The sequence below is a fragment of the Lithobates pipiens genome, unplaced genomic scaffold, assembly GCF_037356315.1.
Source record: "Lithobates pipiens isolate NorthernLeopardFrog02 unplaced genomic scaffold, aLitPip1_a1.2 Scaffold_18, whole genome shotgun sequence".
In the NCBI taxonomy this organism is placed as follows: domain Eukaryota; kingdom Metazoa; phylum Chordata; class Amphibia; order Anura; family Ranidae; genus Lithobates; species Lithobates pipiens.
The window spans coordinates 39,987,236-40,014,829 of NW_027507758.1; the positions used below are offsets into that span (position 1 = coordinate 39,987,236).

The 27,594-nt window shown below is 44.7% G+C and overlaps 1 protein-coding gene across 1 annotated transcript in view; it reads right to left on the reverse strand.

Annotated features, from left to right (window-relative positions):
- PPP1R21 (protein phosphatase 1 regulatory subunit 21) overlaps positions 1 to 27,594 on the reverse strand; it is a 147,469-nt gene that overhangs the window by 15,709 nt on the left and 104,166 nt on the right. Inside the window, exons 16-20 of the mRNA XM_077485604.1 lie at positions 24,795 to 24,887; positions 22,215 to 22,430; positions 12,570 to 12,605; positions 6,895 to 7,011; positions 4,889 to 4,987 (exon numbers count right to left, since the gene is read on the reverse strand). Of these exons, the coding sequence (XP_077341730.1) occupies positions 4,889 to 4,987; positions 6,895 to 7,011; positions 12,570 to 12,605; positions 22,215 to 22,430; positions 24,795 to 24,887 (561 nt within the window). The remainder of the gene's footprint in view (positions 1 to 4,888; positions 4,988 to 6,894; positions 7,012 to 12,569; positions 12,606 to 22,214; positions 22,431 to 24,794; positions 24,888 to 27,594) is intronic.

Here is a 27,594-nt window from a genome sequence, read left to right on the forward strand (position 1 = left end):
GAGAGATCTGCTGTTCCTAGTAATAAGGAACAGCGATCTCTCTCTACTCCCAGTCAGTCCCCTTCCCTCACAGTTAGAAACATCTCCCATGGAACACATTTAACCCCTTCATTGCCCCCTCGTGTTAACCGCTTCTCTGCTAGTGACATTTATATAGTAATCAGTGGCTATTTTTAGCTCTAATTGCTGTATATATGTCAATGATCCCAAAAAAAACACACAAAGGGGCTGATCTGTCCGCCACAATGTCGCAGTCCCGCTAAAAATCGCAGATCATCGCCATTAGTAGTTAAAAAAGAAAAAATACAAAAATTATAAAAATGCCATAAATAGATCCCTTATATTGTAGACGCTATAAATTTTGCGCAAACCAATCAGTATGTGCTTCTTGCAATTTTATTTTTACCAAACATATGTAGAAGAATACATATTGGCCTAAACTGATGAAGAAATTTGTTTAAATTTTCTGGAGATATTTATTACAGCAAAAGGTAAAAAATAGCGTTTTTTTTTTTCAAAATCGTCGCTCTTTTTATGTTTATAGCAAAAAAAAATAAAAAACACTGGTGATCAAATACCACAAAAAGAAAACTCTACTTGTGGGGGAAAAAAAAAAGGACGTCAATTTTGTTTGGGTACATCGTCGCACGACTGCGCAATTGTTGGTTAAAGAGACGCAGTGCCGTTTCGCAAAAAATGGCATGGTCAGGAAGGGGGCAAATCCTTCCGGGGCTGTAGTAGCCAAGGTAAGAATGCACCGTCAAAAAAAAAAAAAAAAAAAAAAGAGAGCATGCAATGGCAGCTAAACTATTTTTATAATTACATTTTCTCTTGGGATAGGGAGAAAGAAAAAATAAATTGGACAGGGTGGGCTTAACTGGTAAAGTGTATGGGTCTTTTTACATTTCTATAATACAGTTGTGGGTATGGAATTGTGTATATAGGATTGTACATTTTTTTTTTTCTTTCCTTTTTATTGGATGAACTGGGTGGATTTTTTTTCAACTAGACTATGTAAAACCTTTACAGTAGGAATACAAAAAGGAAATGTCGCTATTCCACATCTTCTCCACTGGAACACTTCTTTTGCCCCCAAACTAAGTTGATTTTCTTCTTCACCCATTCTACCTGTGTTCTAGCATCAAACCCTCAGAGACCCGAACTTTCAGGACACTGCGGAGGCTTGCAGGAAACAATGCAGAAAAAAAAAAAATGGTTCAATCATAATTCACTTATGTGAGATCTGCTCCTTGTTCAATAATTCTCTTTTGCAGACGAGTAATACTGCCGAGGAAAAACTGCTTCACAAGCTTTAATGATACGATAAATAATCAATGGCTCGCTCTTCTCCGTAACAATGACAATGTGCTGGATGTACAGCGAGAACAAGATGCAGCTTCTGACAACATAATCATCCATCTGATAGAGTAAATGAAGAATGGATCCAGATAAAAACGCTCTTTGTTAGTTGACATCTTGTTGTGAGATCAGTTAATATCCTCCTGAGAGCGAGTTTAAAGTCGTTTTAAAGCATTACTGTATCAAACAGTCCCCTGGCATGCAATTTAAAGCTGCCCCCCCCCACCCCACCCCCCCAACTCCAAAACTTATGTGTGTGCTAATGCAACCTCCCTCCCTCTTCACCAATGAAGGATGCTGACAATTTTATTTTATTTTTAATTAAAATTCAGCCCTGGCCCTCCGCCTACCTCCATTCTTGCCTAGGAGAAAATGATGTGCATCATGCCTGTAAACCATATATAATATTATATTATATTAATATATACATATATATATATATAATATATTATATTATATATATTTATTTATATTATATTATATAAGTTACAGCACTCTCAATAATAATAAACATTAATCTAAATAAACACGCAATAACAATTCATTAGTAAGTGAATGTCTATATTAGTGAACGATGTCCTCCAATCCATAAAGTGCTTCAAAAAATTTGAGGTGCGCAACACCCCCCTCCTGTGTCCCCACTCACCAGATGGAATGGACCCCTAGCTTTTCCATCCGGTGAGTGGGGACACAGGAAGGGGTGTTGTGCACCTCAAATTTTTTGGAGCACATCATTCACTAATATATGGACATTCACTTACTAATGAATCGTCGTTACATGTTTATTTAGGTTCGTTTTTTATTATTATTGCGAGCGCTGTAATTTATATATGGTTTTGTCTTGTCAAGTAAATAGCACTTTGTGTACAGCAGCTGCAAGATATATTTTGACATCTTGTTGCGAGATCAGTTAATATCCTCCTGAGAGCGAGTTTAAAGTAGTTTTAAAGCATTACTGTATCAAACAGTCAGCTGGCATGCAATATAAAGCTACCCCCCAAACCTTATGTGTGTGCTAATGCAAACTCCCTACCTTTTCACCAATGAAGGATGCAGAATTTTTTATTTATTTTTAATTCAAATTCAGCCCTGGCCCTCCCCCTACCTCCATTCTTGCCTAGGCAAAAATTATGTGCATCATGCCCGTAAACCACATAATATATATACCGTATTTATTGGCGTATAACACACACTTTCATTTTAAGAGGGAAGTTTCAGGAAAAAACTTAAATTTTAAATAAGGCAGCCAAAATTTAAGTATTGGCGTACAACACGCACACGCTATTTGTACCCAATTTTCATAGTTAAAAAAACGAGTGTTATACGCCAATAAATACAGTATATAAAAATTACAGCGCTCACAATAATAATAAATAACCTAAACATGTAATGATTCATTAGTAAGTGAATGCCCATATTAGTGAACTATCTCCTCCAATCCATAAAGTGCAAAGCGCGCCAAAAAATTTGAGGTGCTGTGTCCCCACTCACCAGATGGAACTGACCGCTAGCTTTTCCATCCGGTGAGTGGGGACACAGGAGGGAGTGTTGTGCACCTCAAATTTTTTGGAGCATAACGTTCACGAATATATGGACATTCACTTACTAATGAATCGATGTTACATGTTTATTTAGGTTGGTTTTTATTATTGCGAGCGCTGTCATTTATATATGGTTTTGTCTTGTGAATAGTGAAAGTGAATAGCACTTTGTGTACAGCAGCCGCAAGATATATTTTGTAAAAAAGCTTTTTCATTATGGCTTCACTTCTAGCGCAAGTATGTATTAAGAATATATTTTGCTCACATTACGCCCGTAGCCTCCTGAGATATCTACGTCAGATATCCTAGGAGGCATTGACATCCGCAGAGTAGCAAGAGGAGGGCAGAACTGGCACCTGTGTTGCAAGAGGAGGGCAGAACTGGCACCTGTGTTATGGGCCCAGCTAGAAAGATGGCAGCCCAGGACCAGGAGTGCATGGGTGAGCAGCGGGTTACAGTAGGACAACGCTGAATTTGCTAGAAGACAACCAAGCATAAAAGGCAAGGCTGGCCACAGGTGGACCATTAAAAAACTAAATAAAAATGAACAGGTTCCACACAAGCGAGGTGGAAATGGGAATCCTCCCCACTGTGTTCTTGTATTCTAACAACGGGGACTCCTCCACTGTCAGAATACACGGATCAAAGTTGCAGCATGCTGGTCGAGAAAAGTTAGATCGTTAGACCAACTTACACTGAGCAGGTACGGTCATACCGGGATTGAAATTCCGTCAGTCCCTGGTGAACCAGCCGATTTCACATCCATCTATGGCCAGCTTAACCTCTTGCTGACCCGATCACAACAGCTGTACTGCGAGCGGGTGGCACAGCCAGGCACCGCAATGCTCTGGTTTGGGGGTGTGCGTGCGCGCACCCCCTGCTGACTCTTGCTGTGACTGGACACAACACAAGTTTTTCAGCAGGGCACAGCCCATGATTATGGCTGTACAGAATCCCCCGCCCCAAAGGGAGGGCGGGGGATTCTGTTACACAGAAGGTTTTTTACCTCAATAAATGGTTAAGTAAAAAACGTTAAGCTTCATAGTCCTATTCTTGTTGCATTGACTGTCTAAAAAACTTTTTATATGTTTTTTTTTTATCATACTGCAATTTTCCTGAATATATAGCGGGCAGTGGGAGAGTATCTTCCAAGTGCTCACGTCACTGCCGAAAGTGACATATCTTCACTTGTGTGCACATTGCCAAGGCAAATGAGTGGCAGCTCTAATAGCATCAGGCAGGAAAAAAAATTCCTGACATCCCTTTCCGGCAGCTTTGTGGAGTGCAGAGGAGCAGGTACACTGTAGCCGGTGTCTGGGAATGAGAGGAGCAGAAAAGGACATGTATGGTTGAAGCTTCTCATGCATGAGGATGCAGAGGCATACAAGAAAGCAACATGCAGCAGCATTGTGAATGAGAAGTGGAGTCCTCACGACGTTAACAGGAAGTGTCATTCCTTTAGGGTCTTCATCGTTTCTAAACAAATGGCCAGTTTACAGTCCTTCAGACTTCAGGCCCCATCGTTGGTGCCCGTGGGAGGAAGAGTGCCCCATCATTGGTGCCCGTGGGAGGAAGAGTGCCCCATCGCTGGTGCCCGTGGGAGGAAGAGTGCCCCATCGCTGGTGCCCGTGGGAGGAAGAGTGCCCCATCGCTGGTGCCCGTGGGAGGAAGAGTGCCCCATCGCTGGTGCCCGTGGGAGGAAGAGTGCCCCATCGCTGGTGCCCGTGGGAGGAAGAGTGCCCCATCGCTGGTGCCCGTGGGAGGAAGAGTGCCCAAACAAATTGTTGGAATAAATTTTCATTTTATACTTAGCTTGTGTATGTCAAGCCTTTGTACGGTACCATGAAAGTCCATAATAGCCTAAGTCCACTATTTTCTCTAAACATTCAGCTTCCAGTGAGAAAGGACGGGGGGGGGGGGGGGGGGGTCATATTATAAAGAAATGGAAGTCATGAATAGATGGGGGTATTGGTACTAGCCATTCTTACCTGTAATCTGCTGATGCTCTGACTGGCCGACTTTGTGTCTTCTGTTAAACTCTGATTGGATTTCTCTGCTAGCGCTAATCTTTTAGCAAGAGCTCGGCACTGGAAGTCAAGTGGGGAAATGTAAAGAAGTTACTATTTACAGCAAAACCTTAATCAAAAGACAACAGTAAATGCAGGAAATGGTGGCTGCACAATCCAACCATTGCTGATCGAATGCCTGTGAATGTCTCCAGGAGAGTCTTCAACATCGGACACTTCCAGATGTGTCACATCCCACATTCCCCCACTGCACAATCTAGTTCCATCTGCTGGCCTCTAAGTCTCCATTCACATCTATGCAGTGCTAAATGCGTTTTTCTATCCTGACTTTGCAGGGTTTTTTTTGTTTGTTTTTTTGCCAAATTTGTTGTTGGGCAGATTTAAAAACACAAATTGTGGAAAAACATTCACTACATGCTTTTTTCTCCCAGTTTCTCAATTGAAGTCTATTGAACCAAAAAAAAAAAAAAAGCATTTAAAATTGCATTTAAAAAAGTCCCTGATCCTTTCCAAAAATGCAGAGGCACAAAAATGCATTCATGTGAACATGTCTTATAGGAAATGAGTTAAAAATAATGTCCTGCGTGTCTTCAAAAACAAATTGATGTGAACGGAGTCTTAAGCCCCATACACACTATCACTTTTTCTGCTGAGTTTTTCCTTCAGATTTACCAAAACCATATAATATGAGGTCAAACCTTAGGAGTTTCAATTTGTATGCAATCAGGCAGGCCCTTGCACTACATGGTTTTGGTAAATCTGAAGGAAAAACTCAGCAGAAAAACTGATAGTGTGTACGGGGCTTTGGTCTCGGTTCACACTAGTTTGATTCCTGTGCGGGTTCCAGCATCGCATCCGACACACAGGCCATTCACGCCAACATCTGCCAACCACTGCGGGCGTCAATGTAAAGTTAATGACACCCCCAAAACAGTTTGCAGAACGCAGTGCAAACTGTAGAATCGGATTGCATGTGTCTGAACACACATCTGAGACCAAAAAAAAGGGTCCATTTTGGTGCGAATGCGATGTGATGCAATTTCAGCCATGAAAACTGCATGGATGAATTTGCATCGCACAGACATCGCATGTGATGTGCACAGAAATGCAGAGCGAATCACATGCGATGTCTGGCAGTGTGAACCAAGCCTTAGTCACTATACAGTACAGAGCCACAGCTCACAGCAGGGCCCCAAGCACCTGACATGCCTGAAAGCGCATTGGTGCGAAGATTCTACTGCAGGCTGTAGCTCTTGGAGAGCAAAATAAGGACTCAGCCACCAGAGAGGTAGGTATTAAAGCAGACCTTCACTCGAAAGACAGCACTGTAAAGCAGCCCATAGAAGATTTGATTTTCTTTCCTCCCACTAAGACAGAGGTCTCAAACTGGCGACCCTCCAGCTGTTGTGAAACTGCAAGTCCCATCACGCCTCTGCATGTGGGAGTCATGCTTGTAGCTGTCAACCTTGCAATACCTCATGGGACTTGTAGTTTGGCAACAGCTGGAGGGCTGCCAGTTTGAGATCCCTGCACTAAGGTAACATTAAGCCCTGGTTCACATTGATGCGATTTGACATGCCAAATCGGCAGCAATGGCAGCGTCCGAGCCGGTGCAACGCTGCAATTGTGATGCCGCACCAATTCCAAAAAGTAGTTTCTTACTAGTAAGTAGTTACTTTTGGCGATTTCAGGGTATGATTTCCATAGATGTCTGTGCAGCAACCGCACAGATGTCTCTGAAATCGCCCCTGAAGTCCGGACTGACATGCAGGAATGAAATAGTGCGAATTCAGCTGAACTCGGGCGATTTTATTCCCGCTGTCATTGCGAACCTGGGCTAAGGGTGGAAGGGAAAAAAATCACTTGATTCCTCTATTAACAGAGTCACTGGGGTAAATCATCCGGAGGGCAAGGGTTGTTTTCTACAAAGCTGAAAGCCGAGTTCCCCCCTCCGATTGCGCACATACCTCCGCATGGAAATGGACAGACTTGCTGTCAGCCAGCTGCAGCTGTGTGGTGAGATCCGCTATTCTCGTCATGTAGTGGTTTTTTATCAGCGCTTCCCTGGAGTCCTGATCCTGGACCTGTTCATGACAGAGAGGGAATTACTTTTACAATGATCAGCCGGGTCTGAAAAGTGCTGATCGACATCTGAACTGTCAGTCATTCTCTTATCTAAATCAATACTTGCCTCAGCTGCACAGCCAGCGAGAGGAGAGTGACTGCAGCACCATAGTGTGATTGTATTCTATCAGACGTCTTATTCAACAAAGCACTGTATAGAGTAATGATAATATGCAACGTCCAATAAACCTTCTTATTCAGGTAGATGTAAACACAACCACTAAGCTCTCATATAAGCTGCACCATGCTAATCTAATATTTAAAGTCATTGTTAAAGGGGTTGTAAAGGTAAATGTTTTTTTCCCTTAATGCATTCTATGCATTAAGGTGAAAAAACATCTTGCACTGCCGGCGCCCCCAGTCTCCCCGTTTTACTTACCTGACCCCTCGAAAGTCCCGCGCTCGCCTCCAACATCCTCTTCGCCACTCAGCCTACCGGTGATTGGCTAGAGTGGATGGATTGAAAGCAGCGTAGCCATTGGCTCGCGCTGCTGCCAATCACATCCAATGACGCGGCGCACCGGGGGGCGGGGCCGCGTGATACAGCGAGCGGCTATAGCCGCCGGCTGTATCACGGGAGCGCGCCCGCAGGTGCTTCTCACCATGTGAGGGAGCTCTCATGAACGTGAGAAGTACCTGCGGGAGGAAGCCGAGACAACCGCCGAGGGACCCCAGAAGACCAGGTTCGGGGCCACTCTGTGCAAAACGAGCTGCACAGTGGAGGTAAAGTACAACATGTTTGTTATTTAAAAAAAAAAAAAAAATACTTTACAATCCCTTTAAACTTTTTATTTTTTTAATTTGCAGCTTTCATTAAAATACCTGCTGATCCCGCCATGCAAGTTTTCGTTCAGGCTCTTCCTATTCAAGTGACAACAATCTATGGATGGATCCTGTATGGAATCTGACCAAATCCTTTTGGGTGGAGCACCCCACTCCCTCAGTAAGTACTTCTCATTAGTGACCACCTGTGCCATGGGTGGAGACCCCATGTTCTCCCATATAGAGGAGTATAGCTCCCATGGTTCAGAGAAGCAGGATCTCCTGATCTATGAACAGTGTAGGACCCACTAATCATGGGGTACTTTGTCGCAGTAAGTGGGCTTAAGCACCATATATTTTGATAATGTTTTTTGAAAATGTCTAGGCGTTTTAAAAAAAAGCCTTGGTAAATGTCAGTTTTGCATGTGTGCGCTGTAATTTTTTTGTTCTGGTGTATAGTCTTATGGCAGCACCATCTTTATGCATTTTTTAGGGTGTGCCACCCAAATATGTTTAACAATCTGTCCCGGTCTTTGAGGGACAGTTCACACTAGAACATCCCAGATAGCAAGCAATTGTGCTGCAAGTTTGAAATAGACTTGCTAAGCTATTGCTAGACTTGCCGGGCTTCACATGCTTGTTGCACAATAGCAGGAGGACCGCATTGCAAGACTCCAGATCTTCGGTTATGTTGTGCAATAGTCATCCCACCACAGGGGGCACTGTGACTGGATTTTCATGCTGTAGACTTGCAGAGCTCTTGCTGTAGATTAGGGGTCGGCAACCTGATTGCAAACAGGTAACTGGTAGATTGCGGTCTGGGCTTGCTGACCCGCCATTCCTGAGCATCAGAGTGCAATGCAGAGGGACTACTTGTAAAGTTGGAGCTGTAGTAGGGAGCAAGAGCCGCAAAATCCGATGCCTCCTCTGTAGTGCTGTCTCCTGTCCCATGTGGAGTGATACCAACTGCTTATCTCCCAACTGTCCCTGATATGGAGCAATGTCCCTCTGTCCCTCATTTTGGTCTGATCTATATAGATGTATATAAAATGCACTTTTTATCTATCAAAAAGTTTTCCAGTGCTAAATCTTCCATCTGATTTCTAAATTGCTGCATTTGTAAATTCCAAAAGCCAATATAAAGCAATAGTAGTAGTAAAAAAAAAAAAAAAAAAAAAAAAAAAGCACTTCTGGGTTCAACCAATCTTGTTTTTTTTGTACAATTCTCCTTTAAGGGGGTGTGGCAGGGGGTGTGTCTTATGTCTGTATACTATTGTTGATAGGTGTCCCTCCTTCCCATCTCAAAAAGTTGGGGGGTATGCCAACTGCACTCCCCCTATTATCCTGGCTAGTGGACTCCAGAGTGGTGCCAGCGGAAGGAAAGAAGAGATCTTCAGGTCAGTGCGAGGTAATACACCGGGCGTAATATAGGGCTGCTTTCACACTGCGGTTTACCCACACCACGGGTGCAGTGAATTGTACCTTCAGCTTTCTTACGGGGTTTGCTGTGCTTAGCCTTAGGCTTCTATTTTAGCTTACGGATTTGGTGCCCTTTGGTGCACTTTCTGAAAGCGCACCAAAACCGCGACTCAACTGCATGGTTTTACCACCCCCAACTTTACGTGTGAATAAGCCCTGAGAGTGCTGCTGCTGAATGCAACTAAAGGCTTCATTCATAAGTGAAGCAGGCACTGCTGCTCATCTGAAAAGCTATCTGAGTGCATTTGACAGGTGGTGAGGAGGTGATATGTTGCCGCCTCACCACCTGATATAAACCCATGATTGCCATGCAATGCACACGATTGCGACAGGGTGTTTAAATCCAGTGTGAGGAGGCGACACTGCGCCCGGTGATCTTTGACTTCTCCCATGTTGTTCAGGTAGATCTTTACCTTTTTAAGGTTGCCTATCCCTGCTGTAGACTTACTATTGCAACTTTGCTCTTGTTAGAGACTTGCAACACAAAGTGGCTACAAATTGGAAAAGTGTCAACTAGAACTTGTACTTCAAGTGCTCTGCATTGTCTGCAAGTCTACAACTTGCCAGTGAAAATTTTCAGCAAGTAAACAGACTTACAATTCAACACTGCCACAAATGAGTGGCCAGTTATCCTTGTTATCTGGAATGGAGTGGCTTTGCAGTGCCAATGTTAACAGCACCCCAAATGCAGATTGTAAATGCAGTGCATTCCCAGGCACCAAATAGTACCGCAGTACTAGGAAACTTGGTACAGCACTTTATTTTATTTTTTTAAAGCAGTGCACGCAATACTTTCCGCACTTTCTGGGAACACATGCATTGGGGTGCCTACCTACGAAAATGTTGATTGCCCTACACATGCTATATATTGGGGATCAGCAACCTGTAGATAGTGATCTATCAGTAGATCGCAGACGGGTGACTGGTAGATCTCAGTCTGGGCTTGCTGACCCGTCATCCAAAAGCATCAAACCGAGTGTGATGCAGAGGAACCATTTGTAAAGTTGGAGTTGTAGTAGGGAGCAAAAGCCGCATAAGCCGATGCCTCCTCTGTAGTGCCGACTCCTGTACCATGCGGAGCGATACCAACTGCACTCCACCTCTTATCCTGGCTAGCGGTCTCCAGAGTGGTGCCAGGAGCAGGAAAGGAGATCTGAAACAATACACCGGGCATTTAAACCTGTGATTGCTGTGCAATGCACGCGATTGTGACACAGTAGGGCAATAATTTGAGTTTTAAATCAGGTGTGAGGAGGGGACACTGTGGCTGGTGATCTTTGATTTTTCCCAGGTAGATCTTCAACTCCTTAAAGCAGAGCTCCACCCAAAAGGACTCGTCCCCCACTTATCTTGAAGAATTGTCACTTTTGAGGAGTGGAGAGGGAGCGGGTACCCAATTTTGACAGGTACTTGCTCACACTTCTGTCCCTCTACCTCCCCCTCCCCCCGCCCGCAGTCTTCTAGGACAAGCACAGGTCCCAGAAGACTGCATTGACCAGTCACAATGCGCAGCGATCACTGCGCATGCACAGTGGGCACCCGGCTGTGAAGCCTATAGCTGTCACAGCTGGGTGCCCATAGTGAAGATGCCGGTGCTAAGGAACGAAGATAGCGGGTGTGAACGACTGGGGTGAGCACACCGCTGGATTGCGAGACAGGCGAGTGGCTGTTTTTTAAAAGTCAGCAGCTACAGATTGTGTAGCTGCTGGCTTATTTTTTTCACAGGTGACTGGAACTCGGCTTTAAGGTTGCCAACCCCTGATATATACACTATATTACCAAAAGTATTGGGACACCTGCCTTTACACGCACATGGACTTTGTTGGCGCCCTAGTCCATAGGGTTCAATATTGAGCTGGCCCACCCTTTGCAGCTACAACAGCTTCAACTCTTCTGGGAAGGCTGTCCACAAGGTTTAGGAGTGTGTCTATGGGAATGTTTCACCATTCTTCCAGAATGCACATTTGTGAGGTCAGGCACTGATGTTGGAGAGAAGGCCTGGCTCGCAGACTCCGCTCCAATTCATCCCAAAGGTGTTCTAATCGGGTTGAGGTCAGGACTCTGTGCAGGCCAGTCAAGTTCCTCCACCCCAAACTCACTCATCCATGTCTTTATGGACCTTGCTTTTTGCACTGGTGCACAGCCATGTTGGAACAGGAAGGGGCCATCCCCAAACTGTTCCCACAAAGTCGGAAGCATGAAATTGTCCAAAATGTCTTGGTATGTTGACACCTTAAGAGTTCTCTTCACTGGAATTAAGTGGCCAAACCCAACCCCTGAAAAGCAACCCCACAACACAATCCCCCCTCTAACAAATAATTTGGACCAGTGCATAAAGCAAGATCCATAAAGACAGAGATGAGCGAGTTTGGGGTGGAGGGACTTGACTGGCCTGCACAGAGTCATAACCTCAGCCTGATAGAACACCTTGGGGATGAATTAGAGCGGAAACTGTGAGCCAGGCCTTCTCATCCAACAATCAGTGCCTGACCTCACAAATGCACTTCTGGAAGAATGGTCAAACATTCCCATAGACACAACTCCTAAACCTTGTGGACAGCCTTCCTAGAAGAGTTGAAGCTGTTATAGCTGCAAAGGGAGGACCAACGCAATATGGAACCCTACAGACTAAAACACCATTAAAATTCATGTGCGTTTAAAGGCAGGCGTCCCAATACTTTAGGTAATATAGTTTATCAACACACACGCCAAAGCAAGACCAATAAAAAACAAAGCCATAGTGTTTAACTATTAAAGTATGGACTGGATGGCGACAACAATAATGCCATCCATTGGTGGTGATCAATAAACTGTAATATGTCTTGATACTGAGCATTTTCTTCTGCAGCAATGCAAAATATGAGACGAAACGGTTTGATCATTGCCTGAATATTGTTTTTCCCATGCCTGTCTGTACAAAAATGGTCTAAAAAAAGAAAAAAAAAACAAAGGCCATTGTTTACAGTTAACTGTAAACTGATGTTTGTTTATATTTTTCAGACAACTGTCTTGTTCATGTCCTTGTAAAATTGATTCAAATTGATACTTGCAAAATCATCAGTGATGGTTGCCATTTTTCTATCCTATTAACGCCCTAAGAACAGATGACAAAATGCACTTCCAGACACCCGCAACTGTCAAGGCAACAGTGTGTGTGTGCGCCCCTTAGTGCGTCTGTGTGCCCCTTAGTGCGTCTGTGCGCCGCCCCTTGGTGCATCTGCACGCCCCTTAGTATTCCCACTCTCTATGGTACACAGATGAATGCCATATACTGTACCTGCTGGATTTCGGCACTTGTGGTTAACATGCCGATCTGTAAAGAAAGCAAGAATAAAAATATAAGGAAACATTATATAAAAGAGATAAGAACATCACAATAAATAAATTAGATATTTTTTAAAGACATATTCAACCTTTTGTAAATAAATAAATAAATAAATAAATAAGTACACCCATATTGCAAACCGTGTAACCGTAACCAGAGCATTGTGGGAGGAATGCCCAGGCTTCTGCAGACTGTTCCTCCAGCTGCACATCCATACACCTTTGGATATGGAACTGGAGTTCGTAATTAATCCTTTCACACCTAAGAGTAAAACAAATCTAAATGCCCAAGCACAATTTTGCAATTTTGACATGTGTTAGAAAAACCGTCCATATCATCATACCTACTTTGTGCATCCAGGTGGGTTATACCGCGTTTTTCTTTTCAGGACAAAATGGACTTTCATTTGGTGGTTAAATTGTTATGGATATCTCCTAAATGTTTTTGATTACCAAAGGAAAACTGGCACAAAATAGTAAAAAAAAAAAAAAAAAAATCTCTCTTTTTTTTTTTTTTTTTTTTTTTAATGTAGCTGTATATTTCTTGTTACTACCATAACCTACCAAAGAACAAACCAAACTAAATTCTCCTGCTCCTGACAATCGCAGCGATACCACATATAGTTGTTTGTACCCGTAGTACAGCTCACAAGCAATAGTGCACATTTTTCTTTTTTGTCCTACTTAAAAAACATACGGATACGAATAAAAATAAATAAATAAATAAAATCCTGTCCAAAATATACAGGCCCTGACCTTTGAGACCTTTAGACCCCTATCACACCGAGGCCGTTTTCAGGCGTTTTAGTGCTAGAAATAGCGCCTGTAAAAGCCTGAAACCCGCCTCCCATGCCGCCCGAATGTGAAAGCCCGAGTGCTTTCACACTGGGGCGGTGCACTTGCAGGACATTAGGAAGAGTCCCGCAAATCAGCATCTTTGGGGCGGTTTGGGAGTGCTGAACACAATGCTCCTAAATGCCCTGCCCATTGAAATGGGCACATGAAAAGAGCGTTGGAAGCGCAGCAATACTGGCATTAAGCCCTTCTTCGGCCGCTAGCGGGGGTTAAAAGTGCCCCGCTTAACTTTTGTACAGAAATAACTCAAACTTCAATAAAATGTTGAATGCTGGCGCCCAGCTAGCAGCCGAAAAGCGCCGCTTTAGGGCCAATGCTCGGGCGGCCCCAGTGTGAATGTAGCCTTGCTAGACCCCAAACACTAACCCTGGCACTGACCTAGATCAAACACTAACCCTGGCACTGACCTAGATCAAACACTAACCCTGGCACTGACCTAGATCAAACACTAACCCTGGCACTGACCTAGATCAAACACTAACCCTGGCACTGACCTAGATCAAACATTGATCTAGGTATTTTTCTTTATTTTTTATTTCTTTATTTTTAAATTATTTACAATCACTGCCTCCCCCTTTCTGTAAGGAACAAGAAAGATACAAATGTATCTTCCTTCTCCATGCGGCGCCATGGAAAAAAGGGAAGTGCAGCGAGGCCGCATATATGCGTTATGTCGGCGTGAAGGAGGTAATGGACTATGAGTCAGGTGACACCCATGTGATCTACAAGTCCCTCTGCTGCAGAGGCAGATGAGACTTGTCTTCTATTGTTACCCTTGACCTAGGTAAGGATCAAGGAAGTGGGAAGTGGGAGGGGGTACCCGTCAATAGAAAATAAAATTAAACATAAATATAAAGAAGGCACTTGCATAGGAGGAACTTTCATTACCAGCTGCAGTTCTGCTTTCAAATGCCCACTGCAGTCCCACTGTGGCAACAATTATAGCACAGGTCAGGTTCAGCTGGCAGTACCACCAAACGTGACGTATGCAAGTGAATAAGGCCGTGTCACAAACCTCATGTAATGCTTGCGATTGCAGTATAGTTAAACTGTTAAAACGGGCATCCAGGAGGCGACATATCACCTGCCAAATACATCATTAATTAAAGAATATCTAAACCCAATATTTTATATTCCTGATATGTGCCTGCTGTACCATGTGCTTGTATGAGAAAGTATCCTGTTCTCTTTGTATTGCTTCCTTTGTGTGAAATCCCTGCCAGTCCTTCTACTTTCCTATTAAAAGCTGATCACACTAGGCAAGAGAGACCATCTTTTTCAGCTATACTGGGAACGCCATGAAACCCCCCCCCCCCCAACCCCCAATGATCAGACTTGTCCTGACACGCCAGTATCTCACAAGAGTGAGTACACCTTTCACATTTTTGTAAATATTTTATTATCTTTTCATGTGACAACACTGAAGAAAATAGGATTTTTATAACAGCTTACCTGTAAAATCCTTTTCTTTTGAAGTACATCACGGGACACAGAGCCATAGTAATTACTATGTGGGTTATAGTCCACCTTCAGGTGCTGGACACTGGCACACCCAAGACAAGTTGCCTACCTATATAACCCCTCCCATACTGGGAGCATCTCAGTTTTGTAGCAAAGCAATATGCGTGTATAGTAGAAAGAGGGACGGGACCTCTGTGTCACGTGATGTACTTCAAAAGAAAAGGATTTTACAGGTAATCCTATTTTCTTTAATCCTACATCACGGGACACAGAGCCATAGTAAAGAAGTCTATCTAGCAATAGCATATAGCACCCAAGACCTCCAGTAATAGTAATTACTGTGTGGTATGTCCCAGAGCAATGCCAACTGAGGGGAGGGAGACACAACAAAAGTAGGGCACCATGAGATCAGAGGACTTATACTGTTGCTTGCAGTACACTGCGCCCAAAGACGACATCCTCATGTCTTTTTACATCCACCTGATAGAATCTGGTAAATGTATGGATTGAATACCAATTTGCGGCCTTGCAGATTTGAGCCATGGAGGCCTGGTGATGCACTGCCCTAGAGGAGTGCATTTTTAATGAGAAGGTAGAAACTACCTCTTTAAACCAAAAGCTTGAACGATTACTTGTCGAATTCATTTAGAAATAGTAGTTTTCAATGCTGCCTGTCCTCTTTTAGGACCTTCAGGCAACACAAACAAAACATCAATTTTCCGAATCTGAGCAGTTGCCCTTAAGTAGAGTTTGACTGCTCTCACAACCTTAAGAGAATGTATTGATTTTTCTTCCATAGAACTGGGTTCTGGAAAAAATGAAGGTAGAACAATATCCTGGCTTAGATAAAAACATGATACTACCTTCGGTAAAAAGTTAGGATGAGGACGCAATACCACCTTATCCTTGAGAACAATAATAATATGTCTCTTTACAAGAAAAAACAGCCAATTCTGATAACCTTCTTGCAGCAGATATGGTTACCAGAAAAAATAGTTTAATTGTCAAAAAGGACCAAGAGAATATGTTGCATCGGCCTATAAAAAGGCTGTTTTGTAATGCCGAAAAAATTTCATTCAAGTCCCAAGGGGTGACCTATCCGGAGATTAAGCCGTGTTACTCCCTGAAGAAAGTTACGAACCAAAGAATGCGAAGCAAGTGGTCATTGAAATAATACAGATAAGGCCGAGACCTGTCCTTAGAAAGCACCCAAGGCCAGCTTTATTTCTTACCCCATCTGCAGAAAGTCAAGGATTCTACCTTTGACCTATTTAGTTGCACACCAGGAGACATATGCTTCCCAGACTCCATAATATATAATTATGGAGGCTGGCTCCCTTGCATTAACCAAGCTAGAAACCACTGAACCTGACAACCCATGCTTCTTCAGAATGTGGGTCTCAATAGCCAAACCGTTAATTTAGTGTTTGCAAAGTAGGATGGAATACCAGACCTTGCAATAGAAGGTCTGGCCATAGCGGAAGGGTCCATGGGTCCCCTACTGCCATCTTTACGATCTCTGCATACCAAGATTTCCTGGGCCCCAATAATCACTGACTACCCTTCCTGCTTGATCCTGCGAAGAAGTCACGGACGCAAGCAGAATAGGAGGGAATGCATAAATCGGTGAGAAACGATTCCACGGAATAGCAAGGCATCTGTTCTGCATGCTAGCGGATCCTTTGTTCTTGACATAAAGTTGACGATTTTTTTGTTGAACCTGGACACAAACAGATCTATGTCTGGGACCCCCCATCTTTGACATATTGACAGGAAGATATCGGGGTGAAGGAACCATTCTCCCAGGAACTGCTGGCGACTCAAGTAGTCCGCCTGCCAATTTTCTATTCCTAGAATGAAGACTGCCGATAGGCAAAGTACATTGTCTTCTGCCCCAAATAGGATATGATTCACCTTTCTCTGGGCAGCACAACTTCTTGTGCCCCTTTGGTGATTAATATAGGCCATTGCTGTGGCATTGTCGGATTGAATCCTGGCAGGACAATACAGTAAAACTGAGCGTTCACACCCTCAGGACCAAGTGCTCTGCTGGAATTTCTAGAATGTTAATGGGCAAGACCATTTCTGATTTCTATCAAGAACAGATCGTCTAGGTAAACCATAATCATTATACCTTGAGCCCTTAATCTGGCTACAAGAGGGGCCAGAACCTTTGTAAACACTCAAGGTGCAGTAGCTAGACTGGAAAGCAGAGCTACACACTGAAAATGAATATTTTCCACCTTGAAAAGTAGATATTACTAGTGAGCGAGGAAATAGACATATGGAGGTATGCATCTTTGATGTCGATTGATGCCAGTTCTCCTCCTTGTAGGATGGAGATAACCGTTTGGATTGACTCAATGCGAAAAAAGAGTGATTATATATTTAGGAATTGAATTTAGATCTTTGAGATACAGAATGTCTATTTGGATTTAACCAAACCCCAACCTCTGCTCTTACACGGGGTCCACCGTGATCACTTTTTGGGAAACGATGGTCCAATGCTTGAGAGAAAGACTTCTTTTTCTCTGGATCCTTAGGAACCTTTGATCTGAGAAAACGAGGAGATGGGTACTCTTGGAACTCCAGTTTGTACCTTGGAGATATTGAAGAAGTCCCCCATTCATTTTGACACTCTTCCTGCCAGATCCTTGAGCATTGTCTGCTGGACAAGTCAAACTCTTATTCACAGAGGATATAGCTGCGTTAATTGCTGGTATACCCTATTTAGTGAATTTCCTCCACCATAGGATAAAATGTGAAAACTTTTTAGGAGGGAAAAAAAAATGCTTATCTGGGTGATCCCCTCAGATTTGTTTTTTCTTCTTTAACCACTACAATACAGGGCACTTTCACCCCCTTCCTTCCCAGCCCAATTTTCAGCTTTCAGCGCTCTAGCGCTTTCAGTGACAATTGCGCGGTCATGCTACACTGTACCCAAATGAAATTGTTATCATTTTGTTCGCACAAATAGAGCTTTATTTTGGTGTTATTTATTCACGACTCCGTTTTTTTTTTTTTGCGATATAAGCGCAAAAATAGCGGAAATTTGGAAAAAAAACAATATTTTCTTTTTTCTATTTGAAAAGAAATCCAATAAAATCAAATTTTGTCATAAATTTAAGCCAAAATGTATTCTGCTACATGTTTTTGGTAAAAAAAATTCCGTTAAGTGTATAATAATTGGTTTGTGTGATCACGGACATATGTACGCAAATGATCATGTACATATGTGTGCAGGTGATCACGTACATATGTGTGCAGATAATCATTGGGACATGTGATTTTAGTGGGACATATGTGGGGGACATGTTTTTATTATTAGGGACATGTGTTTTTATTATTTGGGGACATGTATGTTTTGGGGACATGTGTGTTTTGGGGACATATGTGGGGACTGTGTTTGTACTGTGTGGTGTGTTGTGTGTTTACACTACACTGATGATCAGTGAGTAAAAATCTGTAAAAAGCAGCCCATACTCACTGATCATCAGCCGGCTGCAGCGTTCTGCTCTCCTCTCCTCAGCGGTGACTTCCGTGTGAGGAGAGGAGAGCCGATTGCCTAGCAACCGGCTGTTTGTTTACATCACATGACGGCCGTGATTGGACACGGCCGTCATGTGATCAGGAGGGCCAATCACAGAGCCCTCCTGCCGATCTGAGATGTGCCGTGTCCGGGTGACACGAGCACATCGGGATCGCGCCGCTGCGCGGGCGCGCGCGATCCCGCTACTCCTGAATGACGTTCCTGAACGTCCTATCAGGAGTAGACGGCTCCCACCCGGCCGTATATATGCATCGGCCGGGCGGGAAGTGGTTAAAACCTATCATGGTTGAGAAAATAAACAGGGGCTGTAGTGTTGTAAACAGCTGCAAACACTTAATGGCTCCGATGCTCACTCTGACCAGCCACCCCCTCTTAGGGGAGGATGCCATTTGTAGAGAGGAGTAGGCTTTCCAGAGCTTGAGGGAGACCATTTTAGCTCTTTTTTGGGGGTGTTTCAACCCCCCTTCTGACCTTAACCCAATGCACAAAGCAGAGTTACTACCAGAAGAAATAGCATTCACTGCTTGAGCAATAGCCCAGCCACAGCCTCTGCTATTAATGCTCAGCCTGATGCAAATAGTAAATGCCTGTGTCACCAACCTCTTTCATGCTCCTCTTTGCTCTTATATCCCTTCGAAAATTTTGCAGCCTGCTCAAATGGAGTTGTTTTTTTTTTTTCTTTTAAACACACGCCCACTTTGGAGGACGCCAGCCCCTCCGTCGCATCATCCCCCCCCGAAGGGTGGGCCTCCGACCCGATGGGAACGGCTTGTGAGCGAGGGAGGGAGGACGTGGAGGAGACCTGGAAGCCGCTGCGTAGGGGCGGTGAAAGGAACCGGCATTGCCGTTCGTTTTTTAGTTCTCCCTTATGCTCAGCCTCGTGATGAGGGGGAGAGAGTTCAGCCCAGGTGGGGGGGTGACTGGTGGAAGCAAAACCCCCCAAACTTACCGGAGCAGTCTGCTGCTTCTGTGACACAGCGTGATCACCGAGGAAAGCATGAGAAGGTACATGCTCTACACAGCCCCCAGTGGTGACACATAGGCATGACAACATTTACTTTTTTAAAGAAGACATTTCATAAGAAAGTTTAAAAACTCCTTAGCAAACTCCACTTACCTTTCCCGCCACAGGGTTTTCTGTGGTAAAACCAACAAACCCAATCTTCACCCTTCACGGGGAGTTCCGTTAACAAACCTTCAGGAACCGGGGACCCTCCGGAAACCCACAATCCTGGACCTGTAATAGCATCTCGCCAGTAAAACTTTATGGCCTTAATACCAAAAGTACTGGATGCCGGGGTCCAGCTCTCTAAAAAGAGAAGCGTTTACAAGCAAAAACCTTGTTTCTTCGGATACAAGGCCCGGGCACCATTCAATTTGGCCTAAAAGACACTTTGATTGGATCTGGCTGCATAGCTGGCCCCAGAAAGGATTGCTCCAGTGGAGCACAGCACATCTTCACTCGTGACCAACACCTTAGACACTGGGGAAAAAACTGAGATGCTCCCGGTATGGGAGGGGTATAGGAAGGCAACTTCCTGTTTAGGGTGTACCAGTGTCCAGCACCTGAAGGTGGGCTATAACCCACATAGTAATTACTATGGCTCTGTGTCCTGTGATGTACGATTAAAGAAATGACACTTTGCTACAATGTAAAGTAGTGAGTGTACAGCTTGTATAACAGTGTAAATTTGCTGTCCCCTCAAAATAACTCAACACACAGTCATTATTGTCTAAACCGGTGAGAAATGTGGATGGGCATTTGTTAATTTTTGGAATTGCTGTTAAAGCTAGCAACCCTAGCAATTGGCAGAAGTCTAGAGAAGACCACGCCCCTCTAAAATTCACAATTCCTTCCAGCCATGTGTATGCTGGGTGCCAGCCGCAGGAACCCGTACCCATTCCATGGAGACAGTGCTGTGGATAAGGGGGTACCCACCAGTCCTCTTCTATGGGGCCTGAGCCAACAGGGGTGGCCCAGGCAGCAGGGTGAATGGAACGTGAGCAGGGAGGGTGATCGGTGCGGTGGGGGGCGGGAGACAACTACTGACTGATGGCTCTATCTGCAGCAGCTGAAAGTTGTCTTCTCCAACCAGCGTTCAGCTGCTGCTGAGAGCCACACAAGGGATTGGGTCCAGTAATTACCCCCCCCCCCCCACCTCACTGATCACCCTCCCTGTGAACCTTTATTTCCCCCTGCTGCCCAGGCCCCTGTGTGTCACACTAGCGCAGTGCTTCTGGCTTCACCCCTCTCCTTCCTTCTGGCAGCTGCAAGCTCACAATAAGATCTTTCAAGGTGGAGAGTGAGGGAAGGGACTGGTAAACATGTCACATTTACCAGCCCCTTCCTTTCCTGAATGAACACAATAAGTGATTGGTACCGATCACTCGCTGTGTTCATTCAAAACTGAAGCATAATAAACTGTATTTTGAGAGGGGGGCCTTTCTGGCTGCATGGGGTCCTGTGGTTTCTAACAGCATGGGGGTGATTTACTAAAATTTGTGCAGCTGTGCATAGTAACCAATCCGCTTCCAGGTTTTATTGTCAAAGCGTAGTTGAACAAGCTAAAGTTAGAAGCTGATTGGGTACTATGCACAGATTTTGTGTGCACCAGTTTTAGTAAATCTCCCCCCCCCTTATGTGTCATCAATACAAGAAACGTAGTGTCACAGAGCAATGTTACTCCAAGCAGAAAAAGCAAGAGCACGGCTGGTCCCCACCTAAGAATCACCCACCTTGGATGCGTTTCACCCTTGCAAGCTTAGTCATAGAAACATGAAATGCATCTGAAAAGGGTGGTACTGAGATGGGGACTCAGTGTGTACTCCCTAGGTTCAATAAAGTTTTTCTATATGGAGGGACGTCATTGGGATGTGGTCCGTCGTTTCTCGGAAGGTCTGTTGGATGTAGTTTTTTTTCCTTTCTTTTTTGGATCTCAGGCTTTCCAGCCTAGAGGAGAGATGTGGGGTCTTACTGACCCCACATATCTCCATAAAGAGGACCTTTCATGCCTATTCCTATTACAAGGGATGTTTATATTCATATGTAATAAAAATAAAAGTGATCAAATTTTTTAAAAGGCAAAGTGTAAAAATGTTAATTAAAATAAAACAAAAAATTTAAAAGTACCCCAGTCCCCTTGTGCTCGCACGCAGAATTATGTTGCGCCCACACATGTACATGGTGTTCAATCCACACATGTGAGGTATCGCCGCGAACATTAGAGCGAGAGCAATAATTCTATCCCAAGATCTCCTCTAACTTTAAAAAGATAACCGGGAAACATTTTAAAGCGTCGCCTATGGAGACTTTTAAGTAGCAACGTTTGGCTCCATTCTGCAAGTGTGCGCAATTTTAACGCGTAACATGTTAGGCATCTATTTATTCGGCATAACATCTTTATCATACAAAAAATCTGGGCTAACTTTAGTGTTTTTTATTTCATTAAACTTTTTTTTTGTTTTTTAATTTTCTGCGCAAATACCATGTGACATAAAAAGTTGCAACGACCGCCATTTTAATCCCTAGGGTCTCTGCTAAAAAAACATATATAATGCTTAGAGGTTCTGAGTAATTTTCTAGCAAAAACAAAAAATATGATTGTTACATGTAGGAGCGTAGTGCCAGAATTGGCCCCGGATGGGAAGTGGTTAAAGCCCTCATGTTGGTAGCACCAATAGTGTAGAATGATTGTATACTCAATACCTTTTGGAGAAATTAATATTTCTTACCAAGCTGGCAGCACCAACTTCACTGGAACTGTCCTTTCTGTGTATCAGGGCATTTTCCTTTTGCTGGTCCCCCTCATGCCCCTTGCCTGGGTTCTTTACAAGCTCTGCTATCCTATAAGTTTCTTTCTCCAGCTTGATCTTGGCCAACTGAGCTTCCAGCATCCAGTGCTCCTTCTCCTGTTCCAGCTTCCCCATCTTCTCCAGAATTTGCTGCACCTGTTTATACAGATACATTAGTACTTTGTAAAGCACATGAATCAAAGAAAATTTCTATTGCATCTAATATACCGCTGGAATCTGACGGCATCCCCTTCTTGTGTTGTTCCCAAGCTGACCAAAGTTGTAATGTCACCAACACTGAACAGATACAGTAGGTCTTAAGACAAGCATGTTCTTCATGTAGGGTAAAAGAACAGGTCCTCTTAAAAAAAGCGTATCCCATTCACAACACACACATTGATACCTTCTTGGTCATCTATTGGAGCCCTTGAAACTGGCCAGTACTTTAAGGTATGGAGAGCATGTGACCTTTTGCCAGAATATAGAGATCAGGCCTGAACGGCCAATAGCCAGCCAGGCCTGAAGACCATCACCTGGGATAGGGGAGGAAGTAATTTACCCTGTGCAAGCCTACCAAAGAATGGTACAGCTTTACATACAGACATGGCAACAGGGGGGGGGGGGTGCGCAGAGAGCTTACACAGGATTCTGACTTGGCATTCCCACAGGCAAACATGGCAGCGCAGACAAATATGGAGTTTGCACAGTGGGTTAGATGCCACTTTTCCAAAGGCAAACATGGTGGCCAGGACAAGCATGCAGCTTACACTGAGGTTAAATCTGTCTTTTTACAGGCAGACGTGGAGCTAACACAGGGGTTCGACTCTGGCAAATATGACGGGCGGGGCAAGCACGGAGGTTACACTCCGCATTTCCACAGGCAGACATGGTAACCGGGGCAAGCATGGAGCTTACACAGGGGTTAGACGCTGCATTTCCACAGGCAAACATGACAGCCGGGACAAACATGGAGATTAGACTCCGTGTTTCCACAGGCAGACATGGAGCTTACACAGGGATAAGGCTCTTCAGCATTTCCACAGGCAAACATGACAGCCAGGGCAAGTATGGAGGTTACACTCTGCTTTTCCACAGGCAAACATGGCAGCCGAGGTGAACATGGAGCTTGCAGAGCGGTTAGACTCTGCATTTCAACAAGCAAAGATGACAGCCAAAGCAAGCATGGAGCTTACACAGGTGTTAGACCCCCACATTTACAAAGGTAAACACGTCCGTCGAGGTGAGCATGCAGTTTACAGAGGGGCCAGACTCTGCACTTCCACAGGCAAACATGGCGGCAGGAGCACACAGATTAGGTGTAAGTGGGTGACCTATCTAGAGAACACATCATAGCGCCCAAACTAGACAGTATATGGCAGTGTTTCTCAACTCCAGTCCTCAAGGCGGCCCAACAGGTCATGTTTTCAAGATCTCCATTATTTTGCACAGGTGATTTGATCAATTTCACTGCCTTAGTAATTACCACAGCTGTTTCATCTGAGGGAAATCCTGAAAACATGACCTGTTGGTGCGCCTTAAGGACTGGAGTTGAGAAACACTGGTATAGGGAACACAAGTCTCATGGTTGTACATTGGACCACCCATTTCTGCTCTTCTCATCTCCCCATTGGCTGCAGAGCTGCCCTACTGGGCAACGGAAGACAAGAGTAAGAAGGGGCAAACCCGGAGAAACCATGAGAGCCATAGTCCCCGTTTACTGTAATAAAGCATGGCTAGGTTTCAGGGTACTGCGGTGCAATCTGAATGAAAGAAAAGTGCATTCAGGCAATGGAAAGTTTCTACCAAAAGGTCCGTGCGCTTCTAGGGGGAAAAAAAAAAGGACCCTCCCTTATGTTCTCAATGATCAGCCTCTGCCCGGGATCACATATGTGTTTGTGCACTACATGGTTCAAATTGTCATATATGTGTAAAGCTGAACTGCAGGCAGATATAAAAAAAAAAAAAAGCACAAAATGACTGTAGTTCTGCGTTCAGTAATACATCATTAAATGCATTTTCTTTTTTTTTTTCCCCAAGCAGTTCAATTACTTTAATTTGACTTGGTGTCAGTCTCATGGAGTCCCTATACAGCAGAGTTCAAAGAGGGGGATGGAGAAGCAGCAAAATAAGCCAATCAAGTGTGCAGCAATGTAAGACTTATGTTGACAGGAGCAGAGAGCAGAGTGACAGATGTGCTGCTTCTCCTTCCGCCTCTTCTGTTCAGCCATAAGGGTGGGGAGTGGGAAAGAGACCTGTAAGTGAAGGTGAAATTGCAGAAAGGTCAGGTCTCCTGCCTTGCCAGACAGGGCTGTACTGGGTGGGAGAGCTGTATAAATGTCAGGACTGGATGGACAGAAATACAAATGCTTTGGCAGCTCCCAGTGTGCATGTTATCTGTTTGCCCTGGAGTTCTGCTTTTAACCCTTGTACATGCACCTGGAGCAGTTATTATACCTCAAAACCCATGTCTGATGCACACGCCTTATTCCAAGGTAATGCACGGATTAGATCCAGACGTACCTGTTGGGCCAGGCCTTCTCGGCTTTCCGTGGAGCTCAGCAGGACTCTGCGATTCACCAATGCCTCTTCATAAGGCACAGAGTCAGGGCAGGTCTGTAACAAAAAAGTTCATCAGTGTCACAGTAATAACAGAATATCACGATAAAGTTGTCTCTAACCAGATATATAAAATCTTTACCAATCTTCTCCTTCACAAGCCCCTAAAATTTTGTATAGACCTTTTGATTGTTTTGTAACCGCCAACACATTTCGGGGGCTCAGCACTCCCCCCTTCATCAGGCCTATAAACCAGCCCCCCTCCCCTATACCAATCATGATCCAGTGATGTACACAACAGCAGCGAAGGAGGGATAGGGGAGATAGGGGGGGCGGGGCCTGAGCCGTGCACATACAGAGCAATTTGGGGTCCAGCATGCATGTGTGCCACTATGGGATACACTATAAGCAGCTTCCTATGATGGCATCCAGAGAAGAGGAGCAGTCCAGGTTGCTGGCAGGGGACCCCAGAGGAAGAGGATTGGGGCTGCTCTGTAAAAAAAAAAAAAAAAAACACTTGCATAGGTGGTGGGAGGGTGTGATTTGAAAAGTTGACAGTGCTGTAGGGGGGGAGTTGATGTGAAGAGGGCACAGCAAACTACGGTGGGGGAGGGGAGTGCTGTAGGGGGGTCATGTAAAGGGGAGGCAGTGCTGTATGGAAGGTGATGTGGAAGGGGGCAGCACTGTAGGGGTGAGGGGAGTTGATGTGAAGAGGGCAAATGTTGGAGGGAGAGAGTGGTGATGTGAGGGGGGCAGTGCTGTAGGGAAGGTGATGTGGAAGGGGCAGCACTGTCGGGGGGGGGGGGGGGGGGTTGATGTGAAGAGGGCAGAGTGAACTATGGTGGAGGGAGGGTTGTGATGTGAGAGGGGGCAGTGCTGTAGAGTGGAGCGGTGATGTAAAGGGGGGGGGCAGCGCTGTAGGGAAGGTGATGTGGAAAGGACAGCACTGGTGGGGGGGGGGGGGGGGGGGTTGATGTGAAGAGGGCAAAGTAAATTATGGCAGGGAGGGTTGTGATGTGAGGGGGGGGGGGGGGCAGTGCTGTAGGGAAGGTTATGTGGAAGGGGCAGTGCCGTGGAAGGGGCAGTGCCGTGGGGGGGGGGGGGTTTCATGTGAAGAGGGCAAAGCAAACTTTGGTGGAGGGAAGGTTGTGATGTGAGAGGGGGCAGTGCTGTGGAGTGGAGGGGTGATGTAAAGGGGGGGGGGCAGCACTGTAGATAAGATGATGAGGAGGGGGCAACGCTATGAGGGGGTTTAGGTGAAGGGGGCAGAGCACACTACTTCCTCAATGAATAACCAGGTGTGGTACAAAATAATACACTACTATGGGGGGGTTGTGATATGATATGGGGGCAGTGCTATAAGGGGGTGATGTAATGGGGGGGGCAGTGTGAAGGAGGTATATTGCTGTATGTGGGGGGTCGTGTTGTGAAGGGGGAAAAGGACAATACTGTGTGTGTGGGGGGGGGGGGTATGTGAAGGGGGGCTTAGAACAGCACTCTGAAGGGAAAACTGTGATGTGAAGTGGGGCACTGCCATGTGAGGTGGGGCACTGCCATGTGAAGTGGGGCACTGCCATGTGAAGTGGGGCACTGCCATGTGAAGTGGGGGACTGTAAAGAGCGCAGGACTGAGGACACTGATGTAATAACAGGATTGTGATATAGGGAGGAGAGGGATGTGATATGAAGGATCTGATTCATTGCACAAAAATGCGATTCGGATCTCTGCTGGAAGATGATTTTACTGATCGGACCTCTGTGAAATTTAGTTTAATACCCCTGCTACAGAGCAAGATGCCCAAGAACATTGGATTTTGCCTTATTTGCACCCAATGTACCTGCAGTTTTCGCTGCACCAATAGCTATTTTTTTTAAATACACCCCTTTTTGTTATTAGAAAAAAAAACTGAAACGTGAAACATATTCATTTTGTAAGGAAGCTGCAACAGCCAGAATGAAACATACTCTGCATATGTGCAGTCAAGTATCGCTGTTGCTCAGTGAGAGAGCAGTGGTCACTCTGCAGCAATCTAACAATTCTGCGGTGATTTCATACGAGTACATATACTGCGACAGCGCGGCTCCTACAGGCATGGTGCTGCCCGTTTCCAGGTTTCAGGTGCGCGCACCACCCCCTACTCCCTTGTGATTTGACACAGCAGGAGTTTGTTAGCAGATCCCGGCCAATGGTTCATGGTTGGGACCTGCTGATCAGCTGTGTTGAATCACAGCCCAGAGTCCTGTGTTGACAATCAACACAGGGCTCTGCACAGAGGGAACAATCGCTTTGTTCCTTTTCCCTTCAATGCAGGGGAAAAAGACACAAATCGATATGTAGTAAATATAATAATAAAAAAAATATTTAAAACCCAGTGGTAATCAAATGCCACCAACAGAAAGCTCTATTTATGTGCAAAAGAAATCTATAAATATAATGTGTGTACAGTACTGCATGACTGCGTAATTGCCAGTTAAAGTAGCACGGTGCTGAATAGCAAAAAAATGGCCTGGTCGTCTAGAACGGATATATATGAAGATATCCCGACATGTACTCAAGCAGGCCAGACTCCCTGCCGAACTGTCAAGCCAACTGCTTCTATAGAAAGGGGCCGTTAGGCAAATCAAGTAAGTCTGAACCTTCTGTAACTTGCACAAAAGCGATTAAAGAATAGGATGTTTCTAAAGGGACACATCTCATGGTAGTAAAAAAAAAAAAAAAAAAAAAATCCTAACGATCGCTGTAATGCAAATTCAAAAACTTGTCG